Genomic DNA, 22,797 nt, shown 5'->3' on the forward strand with positions numbered 1-22,797 from the left:
TAGCTCGAGTCCACATCCCGGCTGCCGAGGACCATTTTGAATGGGCGTGATTACAGTACGAGGCGGTAGCAAAAAGGAAAGAAAGAAACAAGAGGCAAGCCTGCGAGGGCGTCGCAAATGAGACGATGAAACTACTGAGACGGCCTATACATGCATGCTTCTCCGGAAAACGACTGTAATCTTACGCTTCGTTTGTCGTTTGCGCCCATGCGTGTGACCTGCTTTGATCACTACATACATGCATATCCACAGTTAAGAAGAAAAAAAAAAAAAAATCCAAAAATCCAAGGCGTGGATTTGTTGCAGCACCTCGTACTCCTCCCGTTTGGTGCGCAGTTTTCCCTGTGCACCGGTCAACGCCAGGCCAAGACCAACATGCGAAGTTGGCAGGCAGCAGTATTTTGTCGGCATCTGATTCATCGACGAGCAGGCCTTGGCACCCTCGCACAGTCGCTAGGCCGAAGACTCGCGGTAGCTGACAGGGCGGCTTTGCTCAATGCGCCGCACTCCGCATCGCGCAGATTGCGTCTGCTGCTACTGTAATCCCAAAGTCTCACTTTCGACGGAGTGGCCATGCCGCTTACAGGCACAAGCGCGTCTGTACATAGTACGCACCAAGCCAAAGGATGTAAGTACATGCATTGGATGCATGTATGTACATATGCTGTGCTGTGCTGGATGGGCCGTCAGAACGCTAATCCATTGGGCAACGTCATGCCGTTAACCTGCATAAGAAACAGCTGCTGAGATATTTTAGTCAGTCCACCCAGGGTCCCCCAACAAGATCCTGTCCTGTGGCTTGGCGCCGGGGCACTGGTGATGAGAATTGTCGCCTTGGAAAATGCAGAGCCAATGCACCCCCTGTAAAACGGCCTATAGGCGAATGCTAGCTAACTGCTAACACAAGAAGTCGTACGCGTAGGCAAATGTGATTGTGAGTTGTGAGCTTGGCCCAGCGAGCGCTTCCAGCGAGGCTCAGGGCGCGAAAGTGCCATGCTGTAGTGGTATGTACTTCTCGAGTAGCAGTACCTGGTACGTCCATGTGCTCGTACCCGTAGTAATGCTTTACGGATGATTGTATGTTCTTGGAATTGCATCCGTGTGTGTGGTACCAAGTAGAGTAGAGAGCAAAGAATGTTGGCCCGAAAACTGGCACGTACAAACCGACGACTTGTATTGCTACCGCCGCGCAACACGTACTCGCAGGTACCGGTACCAAGCGCGAGACATTGCTGCGTGTGCCTGTCTGTCCGCTTTCTCCCACCGAGCCGCCTCCGCCTCGATTTTGCGATGCTACTTGTGCGATCAAGCCAGTGACCCTCCACCCACCCCCTCACTTCCCACCCCTCTCCGAGAGCTACTAGCAGTTGTAGCAAAGGCGTTCAGCCCTGCCAAACCGGCTCTGGGGCTGGAACGATCCCGACCTCTGCTTGTGACCACACGGTCGAGTTTTTGTCTTTTGTATAATCCCGCGCCGCAGCCGACAGATGCCCAGCTCTCCAGCTCCTCGTCCAACGTAGCTTTTACGGCGTCGACGAGCGAAACGCATTCGACAAACATCCATTACCGGCACCCAGAGGCTATTAAAGAGCCAGCCAGCCATTCCGACGGACCTCTGCCAGCTGCCCGCAGACCGTCAAGCATGACGTGATTGCGCCTCGACGACTCTCCCAGCACCTGTTCGCATCGCATGGTAGTGGCCTGGAGCTCTCCGCTGGGCGACAATGGCCGACAATGAGGCTGCCTTCCGCATCAGCTCCGGCACGAGCGCAAGCACCGACAGCACTCGCTCCTCTCTGACTGCGAAGCCTTCGACCCCGACGACGGCGACAGCTGAATCCTCGTCGCGAACAGCGCCACCTGCGCACATCGACACGGAAGCCTCCACGCCCCAGCACTACAGGTGAGTATCTTGTCCGGCTTCTTTCCTCCAGCTTCCGCCTCTGCTTCGGCGGACACACGGGTGCCGTCGCTCGCCATCTCGAGCCGTCCGCCCTTGCCGTTGCCTTGTATCGCTTCTTTTTCTGCGCACCATGTCTAACGCGGGCCCTTGCGTTGCCGTAGAAGCCTCTCACGAGACGATGATCTCCAGATCTCGCCTACCACGTCCACCGCCACCACCCGCGGCGCCATGTCGCCAACGACGTCGAGGGAAAGTGGCCGCCGCCTAAGCGATCTCACAAACTATCGCCGCGATCTGGCCGTCCTCGATCCTCTGCGTGGCCACTCCAACCCCTCCAACTATCCCGCGAGCCTCGTCGATGAATCGGCCGACACCATGTCGCTGTTCTCGCAGTACTCCGCCGGGCTGCATGGCCTGGGATCGCGCACCGGCGCAAGCTCGTCGCTGGGCCTCCAAGACTCACCGGAGCACTTGTATTCTCCAAACGACAGACGGCCTTCTGAAGCTAGTGTCACCACCACGGCTAGCAGCACTGGATCCAAGGCTAGTGGGCACCGTGGCAATATGCGCAAGCTGCAGGGCTTCTTTGGCGAAGAGTTTCCTGGCCGCGATAGTTCCGAGAGTAGCCTCCCGACATCATATATGGGGAAAGACCAACGATCGCGCTCTTACAGTCACACTCGCCCAACGCATCGCGATCGCAACTACTCTAATGCCACCGATCATACCAGGGATGCCTCGCCTGCATCATCAAGACCCAGGACCCCAGTTCCGGCCCCTGAAGTAGTGCCTTTTTTGTATCAGGACAACAATGTAAGTCTGACTTGTGTTTCCGAATCTCTCTTCTTCTCCCCACCTAATCTACGCCGCCTTCCCTTCTCCTTGCTTTGTTTTCTTCTTTTCATCATCACCGTACCTTTCTTTTTCGTCTGTCTTTCCCTACCCTTTTTTCTTCTTGTTCTTTTTCTTATTTTACGGTCCCCATGTCCCTGCCTCCCTTTTCCCAAAATGGCGTAAGCTCTTCTTTTTGCTTTCTGCTTGATCCACTCTTTTTTTTCGTTATGGGGCCGCCTACGATCCACGAGTATTAGTGGGGGGGTTCGAAATTGGGAGAAACGGCTTCGCTTGCTATCGTGTCACAGAATCTGACTTGCTTGCTTTCTAGGACATTGCGCGGTATGGAGAGGCACCCGTGAGAGACATCATGACCGGGCCCGATCGGGATCGATACATGTCAGATGGCGCGCCCCAGGTGCCGCCGAAATCGTCCTCTTCCTCACGCGCAGGCATCGTCCACCTCCCCGGCCACTATCACCGCCATAACAAGAGCATCGATGATCCAAGGAGCCTGCGGCCGAGCACCAGCAGGGAGGACTCTACGAGCAGTTCATATCCCCGCGACCGAGGAGCCATGACCGGAACAATCTTCAGCAGCTCGCGCTCCAGAGCCCAGAGTCCGACGCCGAGCGTTCAAAGTGCGCATACGCCCTACTCAAAGTCAAGCCAGGTGGAGGGACACGCTTCCCCTGGACATCATGGCAAACTTGGGCTGCTCGGTCGTTTTCGACGGCACAAGGACAAGGACGATGGCAATGCCGGCGGCTCCAAGTTGAAAGATCTTCCTCAGTCTACAAGATCTTTGCAGGCAAAGTCTTCCAAGACGGATTTGACGCGCCCCGAGCTGTCGCCATCTGCATTCCCATCCACCTTTGTCCTCGGCTCTGGAGACGTCTCTGATGCTTCCGAGACTCGGTCGCTTGCTGGCCCTCGCGCCGCAACCTTCAAGAACAACTTTCCCTTCTCCAAGAACAGGCGACCCCCTCGGCCCTTCGAATGCGACGATACCATAGGCCCGACCGACCGCGCTGACCCTGGCCATATGTACCACCTCGACACGAACTTGAACGATATGGAAGGTATTCTGGCCAAGCCACCCCCATTGACCCCCATGGACACGTCCTTCGTGAATAACGTCGACCCTGACTCCATCGATTCGGCAGTTTCAGCGCCGAAGGGACGCTGGGATGCTCCCGACAGCTGGGCAGTCCGCCGAGGGACCGAGGACACTACGGTACAGCAACCGGAAGTGGAAGACCTCTCAAGCCCACCACGGCCGGAGGAGAAGCTGACTCCTTACTTTATTCGCATTTTCCGATCGGACGGGACCTTTTCAACACACTCCATGGCTCTGGATGCCACCGTCGCAGAAGTCATATCTCAAGTTATTAAGAAAACCTATGTCGTCGACGGGCTCGAGAACTATCACATAATCATGAGGAAGCATGACCTTATTCGCGTCCTTACGCCGGGCGAGCGGCCATTGCTCATTCAGAAACGACTTTTACAGCAGCTCGGCTATGAAGAGAAAGATAAGATAGAGGACCTGGGCCGAGAGGATATCGGCTACTTGTGCCGGTTCATGTTCTTGTCTGCTAGGGAAAGTGACTTCCACTCAAAAACGGCGGATCTAGGCTTTCAGAAAGCGCAGAAGATCAACTATGTTGATCTTTCGGGCCGCAATCTCGTCACCATCCCCATCTCCCTCTATCTTAAGGCTAACGATATCATATCACTCAACCTCTCGCGCAATCTGTCGTTAGATGTGCCAAGAGACTTTATCCAATCTTGCAAGAACCTCCGGGATATCAAATTTAATAATAACGAAGCAAGAAAATTGCCGCTTAGCCTCGGCCGCGCTGCGAGACTGACCTATCTAGATGCTTCGAATAACAGGTTGGAACAGCTGGAGCATGCCGAATTGAATGCCCTCGCTGGACTTTTGAAGATGAATCTCGCCAACAATCGGTTATCGCACTTGCCTCCTTATTTCGGTGCGTACCAGGCGCTGAGGAGCTTGAATCTTTCTTCCAACTTTTTGGACTCTTTCCCTCCCTTCTTATGCGACTTGCAAAGTCTGGTTGATCTAGACCTAAGCTTCAACAGTATCTCAGAGCTGCCAGAGGAGATTGGCCAGTTGAAGAACCTAGAAAAGCTTCTCATTACCAATAACCATCTAAGTGATAGCGTCCCCGACACGTTTCGAGACCTCATTAGCCTGCGCGAACTTGATATCAAGTACAACTATATCACTAATATTGATACTATATCCGAGCTTCCCAAACTGGAGATTCTATACGCCGCCCACAACCACATCTCGGCCTTTGTTGGTAAATTCGAGCGGATCCGCCAACTCAAGCTGAATTCGAATCCACTGAACAAGTTCGAAATCCAAGAACCGCTTCCGACCCTCAAGACCCTGAACCTTTCACAGGGCCAGCTGGCGAGCATCGACTCCGCCTTTGCGAATATGCCAAATTTAGAGCGCCTGGTTCTTGATAAGAATCACTTTGTCTCGCTGCCGCCCCAGATTGGCACGTTGACTCGTTTGGAACACTTCAGTATTGCCCATAACTCTGTAGGCGAGCTCCCGCCCCAGATTGGTTGCCTAACAGAGCTACGGGTTCTTGATGTTCGAGACAACAACATCTCTAAGCTGCCCATGGAAATTTGGTGGGCTAACAGGCTTGAGACCTTCAATGCCTCTTCTAATATGCTAGAAACCTTCCCTAAACCTGCTTCGCGGGCCCCGAGGCTGCCCGGCGAAGAAGGACAGGGGCCGCCTCCAACATCCAATGGCAAGGCGCTCCCGTCAGGGACTCTTTCCGCCACTGGCAGCTCCGACGAACTAGGAGAGGAGCGCCGACCCAGCCAAGCGTCCAGCACCACCTTGCTGAGCGTTGGTCCAACTCCTAACATACCAGGGGCGGATCGAAAGAGTTCTGTTGTGTCCGTCTACGGAAAGGGCGGGCGTAAGACGTCCGTTATGTCTAGAGGAACGACACAGTCACAGAACACAGTCTCGACTTCGGCCCAATCAGTAAGAAAGGATTCGGGTCTGTCGTCTAGATTGACAAATACGTTTTCTGGGTCGCTGCGAAATCTCTATCTTGCAGACAATCGTCTAGATGACGATGTATTTGATCAAATTACCCTTCTCGCCGAGCTCAGAGTTCTTAACCTGTCATACAACTGGGAGGTCAGCGATATGCCTCAAAGGTCCATGAAGAGTTGGCCGCAGCTTGTAGAGCTGTATCTTTCTGGAAACGTCTTGACGAGTCTTCCGGCTGATGATTTGGAAGAAACAAGCCTTCTTCAAACCCTATATATCAACGGCAACAAATTCACAAATCTTCCGGCTGATATATCAAGAGCGAAGAAGCTTGCGGTTTTGGACTGCGGCAATAATTCTCTCAAGTACAACATTGCCAATGTTCCATATGACTGGAACTGGAATCTGAATCCCAATCTGAGATATCTCAATCTTTCTGGAAACAAGCGGCTAGAGATCAAACAGACTGCTTGGGGCGGCATCGATGGCCCCGGTGCCGTGAATCGGGAGGAATACACCGACTTCAACCGACTCCCCAACTTGAGGATACTTGGATTGATGGACGTCACCCTGACTCAACCCAGCATACCAGACCAGAGCGAAGATAGGCGAGTTAGAACATCCGGGTCACTGGCAGGTCATTTGCCATATGGCATGGCCGACACTCTCGGCAAGAACGAGCATTTGTCGACGGTTGACCTTGTCGTGCCGCGTTTTAACTCGTCAGAAACGGAGATGCTTCTCGGCCTCTTTGATGGCCAGGCACTGTCAAGCGGAGGGTCCAAGATTGCAAAGTATCTGCATGAAAACTTTGGACTCATCTTCGCCCAGGAGCTCAAGGCCTTGAAAACCCGCCAAAGCGAAACACCGGCTGATGCCCTCCGGAGGGCTTTCCTGGCGCTCAACAAAGAACTAGTAACTGCTGCAGTCCAGTATACCGATGATCGCAAGAAGAAATCGCATAGGGGCGTGACCCAGCCGGTCATTCTTAGTAGGGAGGATCTGAATTCCGGAGGAGTCGCCACCGTCTTGTATCTTCAGGGCACAGAGTTGTACGTGGCAAATGTTGGTGATGTCCAAGCTATGGTTATAAAAACCGATAGTAAGCATCACATCTTGACTCGGAAACACGATCCTGCGGAGGTATCAGAACGGTCAAGAATTCGTGAGGCCGGAGGATGGGTTTCTCGCAATGGCCGATTGAACGATGTACTACAAGTATCTCGAGCTTTCGGATATGTTGATTTGATGCCTGCCGTTCAAGCTGCACCTCATGTCACCAACATGACCATTCGGGAGAATGACGACATTATTGTCATGGCTACAAGCGAGCTCTGGGAATATCTTCCACCTGGCCTTATTACAGATATTGCGCGAGCAGAGCGCCAAGATCTCATGCGTGCTGCTCAGAAGCTTCGCGACCTTGCAATGGCTTACGGCGCGTCTGGGAAGATCATGGTTATGATGATTAGTGTAGTCGACCTGAAGAGGAGGGTAGAGCGTTCCCGCCTCCATCGTGGTACAAGTATGTCGCTTTATCCTTCGGGCGTCCCTGCAGAAGCTCCGTATCTTCTTTCTACGAGAAGGGGACGAAAAGGCAAGGGAGATGTCCTCGACTCTTCCCTTAACCGGCTGGAGGCGGAGATCCCGGCACCAACCGGCAACGTCTCTATTGCCTTTACAGATATCAAGAATTCCACGACTCTCTGGGAAATGTACCCCAACGCAATGCGATCAGCCATCAAGTTGCACAACGAAGTCATGCGTCGGCAGCTACGGCGAATTGGAGGTTACGAAGTAAAGACTGAAGGTGACGCCTTCATGGTGTCATTCCCCACCGCGACTTCAGCTCTCCTATGGTGTTTTGCTGTTCAAATGGAACTTCTTGACGTCCCTTGGCCGTCCGAAGTTCTCAATTCAATGTCGTGTCAGCCGATATATGACAAAGACAATGCGCTTATATTCAAAGGGCTGTCTGTTCGTATGGGCATTCATTATGGAGATTGCGTGTGCGAAACAGACCCTGTCACCCGTCGTATGGACTACTTCGGGCCTATGGTCAATAAGGCGTCACGTATATCCGCTGTTGCCGATGGCGGCCAGATTACCGTTTCTTCAGATTTCATTTCTGAAATCCAACGCTGTTTGGAGAATTATCAAGACACTGACCGGAATATCTCAACTGGGTCGGAAGCTTCTTTCGAAGACGAGTCACTTGCGGCTACTATTCGCAAAGACTTGAGGTCTTTGACGTCCCAAGGATTTGAAGTCAAAGAAATGGGAGAGAAGAAGCTAAAGGGTCTAGAAAATCCCGAGATTGTCTACTCTCTATACCCTCATGCCCTCACCGGTCGTATCGAATACCACTTGCAGCATGAACGTCGGGAAGAGACAACAGATAAACCCACTGCCATTATGGGTGGTGAGCTCTCTTTTGATCCGGACGCTATTTGGTCATTGTGGAAAGTCAGCTTGCGTCTTGAGATGCTGTGCAGTACTCTAGAGACAGTTAGAGGACCGGGACTCCAGCCACCCGAGACTGAACTCTTAGAGCGTATGAAGAATAGAGGAGGTGAAGTCACTGAACGCTTCTTGATTAATTTTATGGAACACCAAGTAAGCAGAATAGAGGTAAGCGATTCACAAGTGTTTTCTTTCTCCCTTTTTACGATTAACCATACTAACGAGGAGCAACAGACTTGTGTATCAACCCTGACGATGCGTCATCTCGCCATTGGCGGCGGAACACTCCGGGAACTTAATCAACTTCGTGCTCCTATGGCCGCTGTATTTGAGGCCTTTATGGCGCAGAAAGAGGAGCTTGAGCGTTACAAGCAAAAATATGGCGAACTCGATGACGATGATCGTAGCAACGGGGTTATGACGGCTGACAGTGTCGAAGAATTAGAAGATGGAAGCGATACTGAACAAGAGTAAGATGTTTGTCTTGCTTGTAATATTACGCTCATCTTCACTACGTTGTTTGAAGCTTCTCAGAAAGGAGTTTTTCTTATTATTTCACAACTCTGGCGCAAGAAGAGAGGTTGTCGGAGTTGGAAAGGAGAGTTTTATATATCCTCCCTTCTTTTTTTCCTCTCATTTCTTTTTTGTTGCATTCTTGGATCAAAATCATGTTTCATCGTGGTCGGGATGGATTTATACACATAAGGCTTTGCGTTGGCGCAGTCTATGGCGAAAGTTTTTTTTTTTTTTTTTTTTTACATTATTGGGGGAAAGACGAGGTGTAACAAATGCTTGGGACGCGCGCGGGTGTGTGCAGTCTATATATATATACGACGTATATATACCTTTACATATATTGTTATGAGTGGTGTTTGCTTTTTTGTATAACCTCTGGAGGAAGGTAGAGGGATGGATTGGTTCAAATGCATTCTATAGCTGAAACAAATTGGGTAGCACAGCGGCTTTTTTCTGAAGGGGATTGGTTCTTTTTCTTTTGTTCCTCTCTTTTCTCTTTTGTTTATCACTGCTACAAGTAGCCACAAGGGGATTTTTGTGTATGGAAATAAGCTGCAATCATTGGGCGAAGAGAAACTACTATTGGATAAGAGAGGCGTGAAAAAAAATTATTCTATTGGATCGATTTGCAAAAAACATTTGATTTTTTTTTCTCTAGTTTGTCGATTGTGTGTATATTATATGTTCGCTTCTATCTAGTAAATATTTTAACAGGGCAGGCTGAAACACACTCTCTCTTTTTCAATATAGAGACAATATTCCTCTACTCCTTCTGTGTTTATCGGAAACAACTTTTGGTTTCAATTCTATACGGCATCATCTTCACGGACTTGTTTCATGATGTGGATTCGAGGAGACATGCGTGGCCCAACCCACCAGCCTCCAGTCAACTTTCTTACGAAATCCCTAGCGGTAGCAATTGTTGCGCCCTGTCCAAGAACACCGTCTTTGATTCCTTCCTCATGCAGTGTTTCTGCTGCCGTAGCAACTTGTCCAGGCCGTAAAATTTCGATGCCGTCGTAGCTGTGTATCTGGCCGATGGTGTCCCACGTTCCGAGGACGAGGGATGGATCTTCCATTAAGACGTAGTCGAACTGGGACCAGAAATCTTGGTGATATAGCACTTCGCTTGACTCTGTCTTGTCGAAAAACAGAATCGGAGAAGAAGAAGAGGAGGAGGACGAAGATGTGGAATTTAGAGTTGGAGGGAGGCCATGAGGGTTTTGACCAAAGAGGGTGAGGCCGGTCATGCAAGTCAAGACGTCTGCGTGGACGAATAAATGAGGAGGAGGCGAAGTGGCGTTTGAAGTGATGGCGTAGAGCTGAGAGAGCGCATCGCCGCCGGGGTAGTTGAGAGATGAGAGGAGGAGCATGAGGGTACTTGAGGCAAAGCCTGCGAGGATGGAGAGGGACAGGATCGCAGTAGCGAGGCCGTAGAGTAGCGATTTAGATCGGCGTGAAGAGATGAAGTTGGCGCCTACGGCGGCAGCAGCAGTGAGCGAAGGGACAGTGTAGAAGATGAAGCGGGTTTCTTTATGAGGTTGAATAGAGTATACGGCAATGAAGATGAGAGATGGAATGACCAGATCCTGAACTCGACGAAAGGTTCCGGGCTGATAGAGAGCCAATCCGATGAGAGGGAAGCACAGGGGATTGAGCAAAAGGCGCGGCAGAGCGGAAGTGAAATAGTAATGCCACGGCGATACACCCCAGTTGGATGAAGACCCAAGGACGGCATTGTAGTAAAAGCCCGCGAGCTCTGGCCACAAGGGCTTCTGCCAAAAGTACGAATCAATAGGGATGGAGAGGCCTAGTGCGGCGAGGAAGGAGGCGAGGAAGAAGGTGACGAGTTCTCGCAGACTGAGATAGGATTTGGCGAGAGCGAGAAGCCCCGTTGCGGCGAGGAGGATGGCCAATTCGGAGCGGAAGATGGCTGTTGCGAAGACGAGGAGGCCGATTGCCTGTCGACGGCGAGTTCTTTCGACTGAGGCATCGTTTTTGGGGAGGAGGAATGCAGATGCCAGAGTTGCTATGACATTTGTGATTAGTATGGAAGGCTGAGAGTATGTATATATAGAGCATACGTAGTAGCAAACATAGTGAGATATAAGGAATGGACAAAATGGAAACAGTTTAAAGAGACAGAAACGGAATCAGCTTACTCAGTCCAAACGCAAACATATTCGGCAACGTCCTGCTCAAGTAAAACACCACATGGAACTGGGTCACGCTGAACAACACCCACCACCTCGCCGCCCCTTTGCCAAACGCCGCTCTGACAGCAGCTCCAAAGACGACCAAGCACACGGCATTGAAGCCGCCCAGCACCGCCCTCACAATGAACTGCGCGTGCTGGAACCCAGCCAGGGCAATCAGCGGCTGGCTCACGCCCGCCAGGAGCACCGGCCCGACAAACGTCCGCGGCACGGCTCCCGGGAAGGCGAAGTGGTCATACGTGGAGGACAGCCGCTGGTGGATGTCGTGCGTGGGGGTGCCGTAGACGAGGATGTCGTGCGTGGCCTGCAGGTTGAAGGACTCCTCGACTTTGGTGTAAGGGGCGGCCAGGAGGTGCAGCAGCGGCACGAGGAACAGGAGGAGATCTTGGTGGAAGACGTGGGTTAGCATAAATCGACACGCTATCGTGTATGGAGCAAATAGAGTGGGATGGCCAATGAGGCATCTGCATACACACCTATGAATTCCATTGATGACGGTCTATCATATCATGTCATATATGTTTGAAGAGCCACTGAGCTATGCATTGGTAGACCAATGTCCAATTGAATATTCCCTTTGAAGGGCGTCGAAAATGAGCAATTTAGTCCTTTCTGTTAATGAGAAAAGAACACATAAGCCAGTACAAATCTCACAGCGGTATAGAAATGGAAGCTCAATCTCATTCCCGTCTCTGAATGCTTAGATGTGTTTCAAGTGAGATGGCATCTATTAGGACTACCTCTCGCTATGAGGCTGAAGTGTCTCGGAACGGCTCAACCATCCCCCGCACAGCAGCGCAATATCTCCCCTCGACAACTTATGCGATTACTGGGCAGCTGCTTGATCATTATCATGAACAAGGAGACAAAATAAGATGTATTCTCTTCAATATCCATTAGGTTTTACAAGTCAAACTCATTGCCATTATTATCTCTGCAGGCCCCAAAAGCACAGTCCCTTGACCAGCCCCCCAAATTTCTCAGCTCTGCCAGTGGCACCACTCATTGGTGTAAATCACAGCGGCTGTACAGCTTAATAACATTATCCCTTCCCAACGCTATGTAAGACAACTAATTATATGATACAGCTCTTGCAGAAAAAAAAAGTAGAAACCAAGTTTCAAAAGAAAGAGAAAAATAAACCTGAAATAGAAAAAAAATGACGGGAAAAGAAAATCGACAGGAAAAAGCCAATGACAGAGAGAGAGTAAACTATGTCGACCGATCGTGGTAAGCGATACATTAACCAGTCCGCAGCATACCTGTTCTGTTAAAGTAATGCAGTAAACGCCATCTCCTAATCAACTGGCCATATTCCGTACTTTTCCTGCTGTAACAGAACTGCCGCAAGAAGAGAGTAAATCGTCAAAAAGCGAATGGTATTCGTAAGAGAAAAGATTGCTTCCCCTGCCGGGTTCCTCCTCCTTCTTGGTTCGGCGTAAAAGAATTTTCCTCTCAACTAGATAGAGATTGTAAAATGCAGAAGATTCCCATCATCAATCGTACATCGAGTTCGCCATACGCCTATTATTGCGCACCTCCGTAGAGGTTATTGTTGTCTGTACAAGTGCGTGTCTCTCTGTGTGTGTCTGTCTCTTGTGTTGTGTATACATCTTGATTACCCAAAATAAGACCACTGTATTCCGGTTTATGCTAGGAAGGGTGAGCTCTTCTTCCTGCCTAGACCAATGCTCATGCGTCCTTTCTTCTCTTTTTCTTTTTCTTTTTCTGGAGCATCGCCATTCATTGTAGTATCCAGGGAGCTATTCCTGTCCTTGAAAAAGCTGAAACTCCGCTTCGACATGGACTTGCTACCTCGCTTAGACCGATCAAGGAACCCAGAAGATCCGCCTTCTTCCTTCCTTCTGGCGGCCTCTTCGACGGCTGCAGACTTCTTGCTAGCTTCTAGCACTTTTTGTAGCTCATCTTGCTCATTCCTTCGAGCTTGTAGAGCTTTGATATGATCTTCTCTTCGCTTCTTGTCGTCTTCTTTAACCTGTTTCTCTCTGAGTTTCTCTTTCTCCTTTTCAGCTTGCTTGGCTGCCTTTTCAGCAGCCTCGCGCTCTTTCTTCTCTCGTTTCAAGTCGTCCCTGGATTTTGTTTCTATTTTGGTAGCACTTTTGCCGGTGAGGCTAACACCTGACACGCCGACAAACGGCATCTCGGGTATTTTTGGTGATTCGATGATGGGCGAAGTTGGTAATGGCACTCCAGTAGCTGTAGCGGCATGTGCGAGAGTTGCTAGAGACTCATGCTCTGGCATTACAACAGGTTGTGTTACTTGCCGCTTCAGAGGTGCTGTATCTGGCTTGTCTCCGTTTTCATCTTGTGCTATATTAGCAGCCTGCGTCGCTAACTTCACCTCCTCCATCCCCTCCCTCTCTTGCTCTTCCCTGACTTTCTCAAAGGTAGTTTCTTGGTAAAAGAGAACGTAGGCAGTCGCCATACCGGGCTTGTCGCCAAAGAAATTGCGCACAAAGTGCTTATCAACAGGCTCAACCATCTCATCATCGAATAGGACCCAACCGCGATCCTTGGTCTTGATGATGGAGACGTAGTGGCCATGATACGCGTTGCCACCTATGTGGACGACAACAGCATAGAGTTCATACATCCTATCAGGGTCCTCTGCGTCGTCTGTGGTGTTGAACATACGCAGATGATAGGGGTAGACAACACGGTGGAACAGTTTCTGGAGACGGCTATAATCCTCGGTGTACTTGAATCGCTTGAGGTGCAGAGTGAGTACTTTGGGCAAGCGTTTGACCTTCATTCGCTTTTCAGCCTCCTGCAGACCACCACAATGATCACAGTGGAATTTGTTCCGCTCACAGAGCATCTCTTCGGCCGAGAATTTTCGTAGACAAGATGTGACCGATGAGTGTTGTTCGAGATCAATGGACAGATCGAGGAAAGTCTCGTCTCTCTGTGACGCCGTCTCACAAGTCAAGCACTTCGTCTCCGAAGTCAGCACACCCTCAAAGATGTCGTGAACCCAACCCGTCCCGGGAGTGCGGTAACCAGTCATATTATTCATCAGCGCAGATCCCAAGGCGTTCTGTACCGACTGCGTAAGCTCAGCATTGCCTTTGATATCCAGCTGCTCCTGGATCTTTCTCGCATTTGCTTCGACATTAGCAATGACATCATTTAACACGAGGCCGTAAAATTCGTGGGCATCCTGGTGCATGGAATTCCGGAACATTTCGTTATCGCGCTTAAATATCTCGAGGAAACGCTGAGGACTCAGGACCCCTGTTCGAGTGCTGCTCTGAAGGACTGCCAGAAAGATATCTTTGAGGCCTGTGAAGGTGCATTCATCCATGCCGTACCCTACAGCATTTTCTTGCGCCAGCTCTAGGATTGGGCCTTTGAGCATGGCCTGCTTCTTTTTGTATTCAGGAGTATCTGGCTTGTCTTCAGGCTTGATAGCAGTTTGGCCGGGTGCGGGCTGGCCGGAGTTGATGGCTTGTCTTTGTTTTGTTGCTTCCTTGTTGCTGATGCCCTTCTTCTGCTGTTGAGGTGGGGGTGCCGGCATTGGTGGGCGAATAGTGACGTTAACCTTTGGTCGACTGCCATTGGGGGTTCCGGATGGTGATAGCGACGGATAGTTGATCACGCTTTCTCGAAACAGATCGGAATAGAATAACGCCTGTACGATGGAATTACAATAGCTAGACAAGTTCAGTTAGTGGATACAGTGTTCTATGTTGATTGGGTCTGCAAGACGAAGCGAACCAGGTGTTTCCAAACTATGGCTCATGTTAGCATGGTGGCAGTCACACAAAAGAAGGGGGACCTAGTCCAGAGAAAATAAGGGATGATAAACATACGTTTTCGAAACCAAAGAACTTGTCAGTTCCATCCTCTCGTAAGGGGCCTGCATTCAGCAGCATCTTCTCGAGAGGGGTCAATTCTGGTAAGATCTCATCCTTCTTCTTGGGTACCACATCTTTGGTGGTTTGCGCTGTCGACGGCTGCAGGGTGATGGTTTGTTAGCGCGATTAGATTATTTCGGCACAAGTTGTGCCAGAGTTTCTTGGGCATATAGCGATCGAATTTGGGTACGGCAAATAAAAGACGGATAGGTGATCGTGGTGAAGGGTGGGAGAGGCATACCGTGCTGGCGTTTTTAATCTTGTTGAAAAATCCGGCCATGTTGTCGTATTAAGCATACAATATTCGATGACTGAGTATAGTAATGGGCGACGGTGGAGAGGGAAAAGCGAAAAGATAACGGTTCCAGCAGCCAGAGCCGCTCAACAGGCGCTCAACGAGATCGAGGGCGGCAGTCGAGGGTATTCATTCGAAGTATAGAGGCGACGGAGCAAGCTGGGGCGATCAAACGAACGGATCAATGGTCAACGCCACCTGACCAGCGGAGAGGAAATCTGTCGTAGGAGCGCCTAGCCTGATTGTACAGGCCTTATTGTTTTCCCCTTCTTCCTCCTGTTGATCTTGTGACGGGGAGGTGGGAGGCTGGATCAAGGCCCGGTGGTGGCGCTGCTTCGGTGGTCAAGAGAATGCGTCGGGAGAGAAAATCGAATCGGATTCGGCGCAGATAGAGTGGTCTGGGAACAGCGAGCGAAGGACGTGAAAGACGCCGCACCAGGTTGCAAACAAGGGCGAAGCAAATGGCGACCGAACAGCAGAGAGCAGGAAAAGCACGAGAGATGAGGCGATGCGGAAGAACAGGACGAGGATGTGTCAGGACGCGGAAGTGCAACTACGTCTGGCATGGAAGTGGTCCAGTTGGTTTCTGGAAACCCCCCAGCGCAGAGCCCGCTATCCGCGACTCACTCCAGGCCCTTTCCTCGGGGCCTCCCCAGCTCGCTGTGGGCCAGTGGGGACAGGCCGCTTGCAGGGCGCCAGGGCTGGCATTGGCCGATTGTGCAGCACCGCTTTTGCGCAGTACCTGCACCGCTACGGCGCACAAGGGACGGAGTACCTCCCATGCCCAGCAGGCCCTTGCGCATGTGGCACAGTGCTAGGCGCTGCTAGCAGTCTAGCGCCCAGGATTAATACCTGACGGCTAGCAAGGCTAGCAGGTAGTGCTGCACTAAGGCGGCGCCTGCACAGAACTCGCTCGCTGTGGGGGAGGGGAAAGAGGCCGGCCAGTGTGTCTGGTGTGCATGAGGCGAATGAGCACTTGTTGGGGACGCGAACGAGGAGGAATCCTGTTGGCAGGTGCCTGGTGGCACCGTAGAGGATTCAACGCCGCCGGAATATCAATTGCCGAGCCAAGAGGGCCGGGCCTTTTGTCATGCTTTGTTAAAGAACGCCTTGCAGCTGGTGATGATGGTGCAGGTACAGCTTAGTACCAATGTATGGAAGTTTCACAAGGTACAGTACAGTATGTGGCATAAGTTGTAATACAGGTGTAGAACATGAAACATAAAGACAGTGAGCATGCAAGGCAGAGTGCTGAGCGGCGCGCAACGCTGCCCTAAAGACCCCAGTCCGAGTCAGGTCCCGCCGCTGCTCTGTAATCATCTGCGTCCTGATGAAGATACACGCAGAATACGGAGTACCTGGCATTTACGGCCAAGCGTGAGCCACTGGCCATCCCGATCCATGCCTGCAAATAGATTGAATGTATAAATTAATAATTCGGTTGTTAGTTGGCCATTACCTTGCCATGAAATCCTTCATTGTCAATTCAGGCGGCAGATGGAGCGCCAAGAGCAACGAGTGCGTGAGCAGTAGCGCTGCGTACCACAGCATGCCCTGCACAGCCAGCAGTCGATGCTACAGCGTGATGCTTAAAATATCTCATGGCTTAGGTACTAAGGTAGGTAGTCAGTAGGTACCTGGCATTTGGTAGCATCGAATGGATTCCCGGCTGTCTTTGACATGCTGCAACCACATCTGTCTCACGGCCGATGGGCAGCTCCTGTCTTGCAGCATGCCATCTCGAATCTTGGGATTTGGCCCCCTCCCCAGTCTCTCGCTACCAGGATTGCTCCGCCATGAAACTCTTATTTTCCAAGAGACAAGTAATGCGTACATCATCGATCGAATCGAGTGGAGAGGTTAAACAAAAGGCAACAAGCACAAGAGAGGGGCTCACCCATCCCATCCCAGCCATCCAGCTGGACTTGCTCTGTCGTATGATGTATCCGGGGTAAGCCACGCGGAGGCATCTCCCATTCGCCTGCATGCGACGGTATGCACACCATCTGGCGTAGCAGAGGCTAACGGTCGGGTTAGCATGCATCTGTGATTTTTCCAGCCAGCCCAGCCCCTGCTCTGCCCAGAGGGGGATGATGATTCTCAACAGGCGGCGGCAAAGAAAAGTCAATTCTCCTAGAGCGCTCGCCACTTCACAACGCCTCTACCCCATTTATTTTTTCTCTTTTCTAGCTCCCCCCTCTCCGACCCGGTTGGTTCGGGAACGCCTCATTCGTCAGCGTTCTAAAATTGAGACAGCACGAAAAACAAGAGAAAGTAGAACGAGAAAAGAGAAGAGGGAAAGATACTGTAGGTATGTACAAGGTCGAGATTAGCCGAGCGGGCTGGGCAGAAGAGGTAATGACGCCAGACCAGGTTAACGAGTGGTTTTTGTTTGGTCTCCGCCCTTGTTTAACATGGGACAGCGAAAATTAACTCGTACGAAACGACAGGCGGCTCGGATGCGACAGTGCCTCATGGCCGTTGATTGCAAGCAGCAAATTTGCCTATCTGCGGAGCATCGCAGCCTGCGCCTACCGGCATACTGCACCTGTTGATTCGCCCGTCGGCACACACACACATGACTACTGTAGCCATCTCGAGCTGTGGGTTTTGCCTACCTCCATAGTACGGAGCCGGTTTAGCAATGCGTCGATAGCTGCAGGCACTCTGTCGATGCCGCCTCTGCTGAATCTCGACTGTCGCTCCATGGCCATCTGATCATCGCTCCCATCGCCCTTTTGCTCCCCACCCCCGCCTCGTCAAATCATGTCGATGGCAGCTCTCAAGCATGGAGATACTAATCCGTAATAGCTGCAACGGTTGAACGGCTGGTTGGCACTAGAGCCAACTCTACCAAACAATCGTCAACGAATCGCAACAACTTCTCCCTCGCAAAGGCAGTGATGGTGTGTGGGGAAGAGCCCCTTGCTAGCCCAAGAGAAATAACGTGGCTTTCGAATAGCGAGGGGGCCAGGCCGGGGCTTGGGACACCGAAAGGCCCAAAAAGGACCACCAGCCGCGACCACCAGACAAGGGAACTTTGAAATGCAAGCTCCTACGAGCTCTGCGGGCCATCAGTAGACGGCGCTTGCAGTTGTATGTGTGGGCTAGTCCTGCTTCATCAACGGCATATGATGCATGGGTTGGTACAGCTGCTAGAGCCAACACGACGTGTCAATACCCCATTTATACGTCCACGCGCAGGCAGATATAATAAATAAACTGGAGGCAGCCGACTTTTTCTCTATAGCGCAGCAACCAACGGCAGCTAGTTCTGCAAGTCGCGGGCTCTTGCCTCTCCTCTCCTCTTTGTATCCCTCACTCTGAGAACTGAACGTTGGAAATCTTCACACTTATGCTGTGCTTCCTTACCTGACCGTCGCCTGTATTGCCCGCTCCACCCTGATACCTGCACGTTGCGTCTGGCTGGTTCATACAGAAAACATACATTTCAAGACAACCAACGCCGCAACACATAATCTATTATTATAACACACGGGGCATCTCCCCTTGTCAAGGCATCACAGATGAAAGGCTGGGAAGATAAAGGAGGAACGCACATCTGGTATGCGAGCACACAGTTTACATGCTAATCTGTGAGCTATGTTCATGCCTTTGCTCCACAGGACGTCATCCTACAGATCGATAATGCGACGATAGCCTGACACTGACGAGCATATCATCCCCACCAGCTCCTCCAAGCGTTGGCTGGCAGATGTACATACTGTATCTTGCTGCAACCCCAGCGGGCACGAAATTAACAGTGACAAATCTTGTTCGGCATCCAGATCTAGCTCTCACAAAAATCGCACCGGGCTCTCGCCCAGCTTTGGTGTTCTTCCATCTTCATGAATAGAAATTATCTTGAAGAAAAATACGCCAATTCAGCTAATACGAGTACCTTGGGTGGGTGGACAAAGCATCTCATCGGCTAAAACGTCGCTCTTTAATGTACCCGTCCACCCTCTTTCGACGGCAAGCCACTGCTTTGGAATCTAGCCTATCACATATCTCATGCTCCTTCAGCCCAGTCGGGCCTTTATTCCTCTACTCTTTGCCACACCCGAATTGCGCATCCCTTCTCCATTTGCGGTTGGCCGGCGCCGCTTTACGCAGCAGATCAGGCTACTCTACATAGAACCCGACGGAATTGGGTCCGTAGACCCGGTATTCGTATACTAACGTGAGTGAGAGAGTGCGTGTGCGAGCATATTAGCACCTCAATTCCAGCCTTTATCTATGTGCATAAATACATACATATTTAGTAGGTGTACTGATCTTATATCCAATCAAAAATATTGAAACGGCATATTGAATAAAACCAGATGAAAATGGAGGGGGGAGAGAATACTAATTCGGACATATTCTTTCGAATGCGCATTGCCGACTTGTCTATGATTTTCTTTTTTTCGTAGTTTTTACCGGCTTCCACCATGCCCAATTTCTATCCCATTACTGCTTCTATTCGTGTTACTTCCTTTCTGTACTGCTTTTATTCGGTATAACATCTACAGATTTTGCAACTGCCACTGTTGTTACTGCCGATGCTTACTACTACAGGTTTCAAGTTATTATAAGCGTGTCTTGCTAAGAAAGCGTAAGCTTTGAAAATAGCAATATGCGTACAAACTAGAGTAGAAAAACGCGGCTGTGCATTTAGAAACATGAGGTTCTTTTATCTTGCCCTGGGGTTCTAATATGGTATACCTATGGCAGAGAACTATGTGGATAATTCCTTGACTTTGATCCCTAATTGCACATCACCCAAGTGTGTCATGGATTCAAGCTGTATCTTGGCCAAGCTATTTTAATATTGGAATGCAATAGGCATGCGGCCTGGCTGCCAATTGAACGATTCAAAAAGAAAGCTTTTAAGCCAAGGACAGAGTAATCTCGAGCATCACGACATAAGCACCACGGTAGAACAAGGGGCGTCTAACTATTAGTAGTAAACCTGACGATCCCCCTGAAGCTCCAAGTCGCAGCAGCTGCTACGCGAACTTCGTTGCCAAACACCGATTCTGACTGTAACACGCCTAAATAGGAGAGATAAGCAATATCGTCAACATGTATTACTCGGAAAGAGGGACTAATGAGGCACAACGTGTTCAGGTCATCGTTGAACTTTGAAATTTAACCCATATTACGGGAGAAGCAGACGTCCACATTCACAAATTACTTCATAGCAAATCTAGGATCCAGTTCCTAGCAAATCTGTTTTCGCCAGCTCATTCTTGCCCATCTATACTCTATTTCTTCTCCGGAGGCGGCGCCGGACCACCGGTGGTGGGCAAGCCCATGAAGATCTTGAAATAGTCCTATAAATAGAAAATTAGTACGACATCCACAACTCCCTCTTCTTCTTTTTCAACAGAGATACTCACGTAAATCATCCATTGGAGACCGGTCAAAGTGCCAATCATGACAATTCTCATTGGCAAGCCGTTCCAAAGACCCTTGAAGCCGATGTCCTTGTAGATGCGACCGACGGCAGAACCGAAAGCCTCGCCGGGCTCGCGAACCGAGTTGAGCTTGCTCACCATGACATCTGCGGGGTGAGAAACGATGGCGCAAAGAATACCAGCGAGGTAACCACCGGTGAAGGAGACACCGGTCTGAGCAGCCTTGCTATAGTCATTCTTTTCTCCGGGCAAGCGAGCGTAGATCATCTCAACAATGGTTTCGAACGAGGCAAACTTCATCATAGTATATGGGATTTGTCGGCCCCACAGAGGATAAAGGCCTTTGTAAAGTCCGGCATAACCTTCCTTCGCAGTAATCTTGTTGAATCCATCAAGGGCGCCAGTGTAGGGATTTGGTGAGCCTCCCTGCATTCGAACTTTAACAGCTTCCATGGGGCAAAGAGCAATGTCGGCCAGGAATTCAGCGGAGGCTGAGGCGGACAGATACAAAATAGTTTTGTACTTGTGGGCAGCCTCCGGGCCAGCAATGTCGGAATATGTCTTCTTGAAGTACTCGTACCATCCGTACTTGAAAGCACCCTGTGCAGAGTAGCCAAAGAAGGTTGGGCTCCAACCAGTAAAGATGCCGCGGAGACCTTGAGCGCGATAAATCTTTCCCCATGCTTCAAAATTGCTCTTGTAAAGCGACGAGTCGACCTGGCGGCGTGTTTTGACGAAATCAAGAGGCGTTACAGCCGTGTGAGTGAGACCCTTGAGAAGAGAGACGGATGTAAGTCAATAGGTTCCCTTGAAAGCAAGCAAATAGAGTATGAAGGCTTGAATTCACTTACACATGCCATCATTCCTCCAAAAGTACATGCCGCATAGTATTTTCCAGAGTATAGTTCAATCTTTCCCGTCTTGGCTTGAGCCGCGGAGCTGGCCTTTTCAAATTCCTTGGCAGCTTCATTGCTAAGCTTGACAGCCTTATCTTTGGCACTATCTACCACAGACCAAGCCCCGTAGAGCTCCGGGCGAGCTTGGAGAGGGGTCGCCTTAGTCTGCGAGCTATAATGTTTGGGTGCTGGGCTATAAAAGTTGCCTTTTAGGACTTCATCTCTAGGATATAGGTGCGCCATAACGAGGAGTGGACAGGCAACCGAGCCTTCCGATTGTTCATTTATCCTGGAAAGATATGAATGAAAACCGCAATTAGCACACTGGCAATCCTCAATTGTAGGCGAATGTGGCTGGTCTGGGCTTGGAAAACAAGAGTACGACTCTGTGAATGACACTGAGGCCATAACAAAGAGATGGGTAGACATGATGACAGGACGTGCTGGAGGCAATGCTCAGGAATATCTGGCTGCCAATTCAGTCACAGAGTGAGAAACTTACAAAAGCTAGTCGTATCACTGGGTAGCTGTTGGCACGCGACAGTGATGCACAACAAGAAGATCGCGACACTGAACCCAACGAGGAGAGGAAGCGAGGACAATACAATACAGAAAAGGATCGCGCATGCAGCGTCCCGGTTTATAAATGTCGCAAGATAAGAGCGAAACAACCGCGAATCTGCGACTCCTGCCGGATAAAGCCCGCCGGGCCTAGGCCACGCCCAGCGACTGAAGTGCGTGACATCACTCAACGTCAAGATGCCCGGCTGCGAGGCGGCAGCTCCAACGGGAGCAGTTCCGACCTCACACCAAAGTCGAGGTACCAAGTCGCGACTCACAGGTACAGCGCCTGTCATAGACTGGATGCGCTGCCTCGCATGTAGCCATATGCCCCACCAATGTCCCGATACAGTATCGGATTGGATATTATAAAACCGCAAACTCCATGGAACTGCTGCATGCTCTCCCGATCTTAATAGTTGGCATGCTGGCTTTTCTTGTCCATGTTCTTGCTCGAATTCGCAATATTTCCAATCTATCCGCCGCAGTAATATGCAATTTACCGTACCGCAGCCAATGTATAGCGAAATACTACTCTCTGTACGTTCTACTGGACGATCGCATCAATTGTGTCTCATCCATGGAACCCGATTCAAATCGATCGGGCGGCAGCACGAAACCGCTTTAAGCATTGCTCCACTGCCGGAGAGTCACTGCGGGGGCAATTCGAACTTAAAAGAAGCTCCCTTATCGAAGCATGAGTTAGCGGTAGCAGTGACAGCAACTAATGCTGATTGGCACCGAGACACGCGAGTATAGGGGCTGATAGAACGAATTA

General features: G+C 50.5%; 4 protein-coding genes across 5 annotated transcripts; 1 reads left to right on the forward strand and 3 right to left on the reverse strand.

The window, feature by feature from the left end:
- The first annotated feature begins 1,396 nt into the window (after window positions 1–1,396).
- Window positions 1,397–9,534, forward strand: TrAFT101_007144 (uncharacterized protein). 2 transcript variants are annotated; one of them, XM_024904464.2, is made up of 4 exons: window positions 1,397–1,903; window positions 2,065–2,716; window positions 3,069–8,423; window positions 8,490–9,534. In XM_024904464.2, the coding sequence occupies exons 1-4, from the start codon at window positions 1,725–1,727 to the stop codon at window positions 8,727–8,729; spliced, it is 6,426 nt and encodes a 2,141-aa protein (XP_024756679.1). In that variant the 5' UTR covers window positions 1,397–1,724; the 3' UTR covers window positions 8,730–9,534. The 2 variants fall into 2 exon arrangements, with proteins under 2 accessions (XP_024756679.1, XP_065984086.1); XM_066127972.1 differs by lacking the exons at window positions 1,397–1,903; window positions 2,065–2,716 and adding an exon at window positions 2,842–2,916.
- Window positions 9,393–11,670, reverse strand: TrAFT101_007145 (uncharacterized protein). Its single transcript, XM_024903935.2, has 3 exons — window positions 11,464–11,670; window positions 10,934–11,371; window positions 9,393–10,800 (listed from the first exon to the last, which is right to left on the reverse strand). The coding sequence occupies exons 1-3, from the start codon at window positions 11,474–11,476 to the stop codon at window positions 9,578–9,580; spliced, it is 1,674 nt and encodes a 557-aa protein (XP_024756678.1). The 5' UTR covers window positions 11,477–11,670; the 3' UTR covers window positions 9,393–9,577.
- A 181-nt stretch (window positions 11,671–11,851) lies between these two features.
- TrAFT101_007146 (uncharacterized protein) lies at window positions 11,852–15,742 on the reverse strand. Its single transcript, XM_024904463.2, has 4 exons — window positions 15,107–15,742; window positions 14,821–14,964; window positions 14,726–14,739; window positions 11,852–14,661 (listed from the first exon to the last, which is right to left on the reverse strand). Exons 1-4 carry the CDS (start codon window positions 15,143–15,145, stop codon window positions 12,636–12,638), a joined length of 2,223 nt encoding a protein of 740 aa, XP_024756677.1. The 5' UTR covers window positions 15,146–15,742; the 3' UTR covers window positions 11,852–12,635.
- Window positions 15,743–20,219: 4,477 nt separating this feature from the next.
- On the reverse strand, window positions 20,220–22,171 carry MPT3 (Mitochondrial phosphate carrier protein 3, mitochondrial). Its single transcript, XM_024911080.2, has 4 exons — window positions 21,961–22,171; window positions 21,414–21,747; window positions 20,545–21,333; window positions 20,220–20,478 (listed from the first exon to the last, which is right to left on the reverse strand). Exons 2-4 carry the CDS (start codon window positions 21,699–21,701, stop codon window positions 20,410–20,412), a joined length of 1,146 nt encoding a protein of 381 aa, XP_024756676.1. The 5' UTR covers window positions 21,702–21,747; window positions 21,961–22,171; the 3' UTR covers window positions 20,220–20,409.
- Window positions 22,172–22,797: the final 626 nt, after the last annotated feature.

The sequence above is a fragment of the Trichoderma asperellum genome, chromosome 4, assembly GCF_020647865.1.
Source record: "Trichoderma asperellum chromosome 4, complete sequence".
NCBI lineage: Eukaryota > Fungi > Ascomycota > Sordariomycetes > Hypocreales > Hypocreaceae > Trichoderma > Trichoderma asperellum.

Excerpts from the sequence above, each read along its gene's own strand:
- TrAFT101_007144 (XM_024904464.2), top strand. The coding sequence starts at position 1,725 with ATGGCCGACAATGAGGCTGCCTTCCGCATCAGCTCCGGCACGAGCGCA. Across the intron at positions 1,904-2,064 it reads TCCACGCCCCAGCACTACAG|AAGCCTCTCACGAGACGATG; the intron begins GTGAGTATCTTG and ends GCGTTGCCGTAG. Across the intron at positions 8,424-8,489 it reads ACCAAGTAAGCAGAATAGAG|ACTTGTGTATCAACCCTGAC; the intron begins GTAAGCGATTCA and ends GAGGAGCAACAG.
- TrAFT101_007145 (XM_024903935.2), bottom strand. Across the intron at positions 10,801-10,933 it reads TATGTTTGCGTTTGGACTGA|CAACTCTGGCATCTGCATTC; the intron begins GTAAGCTGATTC and ends CAAATGTCATAG.
- TrAFT101_007146 (XM_024904463.2), bottom strand. The coding sequence starts at position 15,145 with ATGGCCGGATTTTTCAACAAGATTAAAAACGCCAGCACG. Across the intron at positions 14,965-15,106 it reads AGATTAAAAACGCCAGCACG|CCGTCGACAGCGCAAACCAC; the intron begins GTATGCCTCTCC and ends ATCACCCTGCAG.
- MPT3 (XM_024911080.2), bottom strand. The coding sequence starts at position 21,701 with ATGGCGCACCTATATCCTAGAGATGAAGTCCTAAAAGGCAACTTTTAT. Across the intron at positions 21,334-21,413 it reads TTGGAGGAATGATGGCATGT|GGTCTCACTCACACGGCTGT; the intron begins GTAAGTGAATTC and ends TCTCTTCTCAAG. Across the intron at positions 20,479-20,544 it reads GTCTCCAATGGATGATTTAC|GACTATTTCAAGATCTTCAT; the intron begins GTGAGTATCTCT and ends TTCTATTTATAG.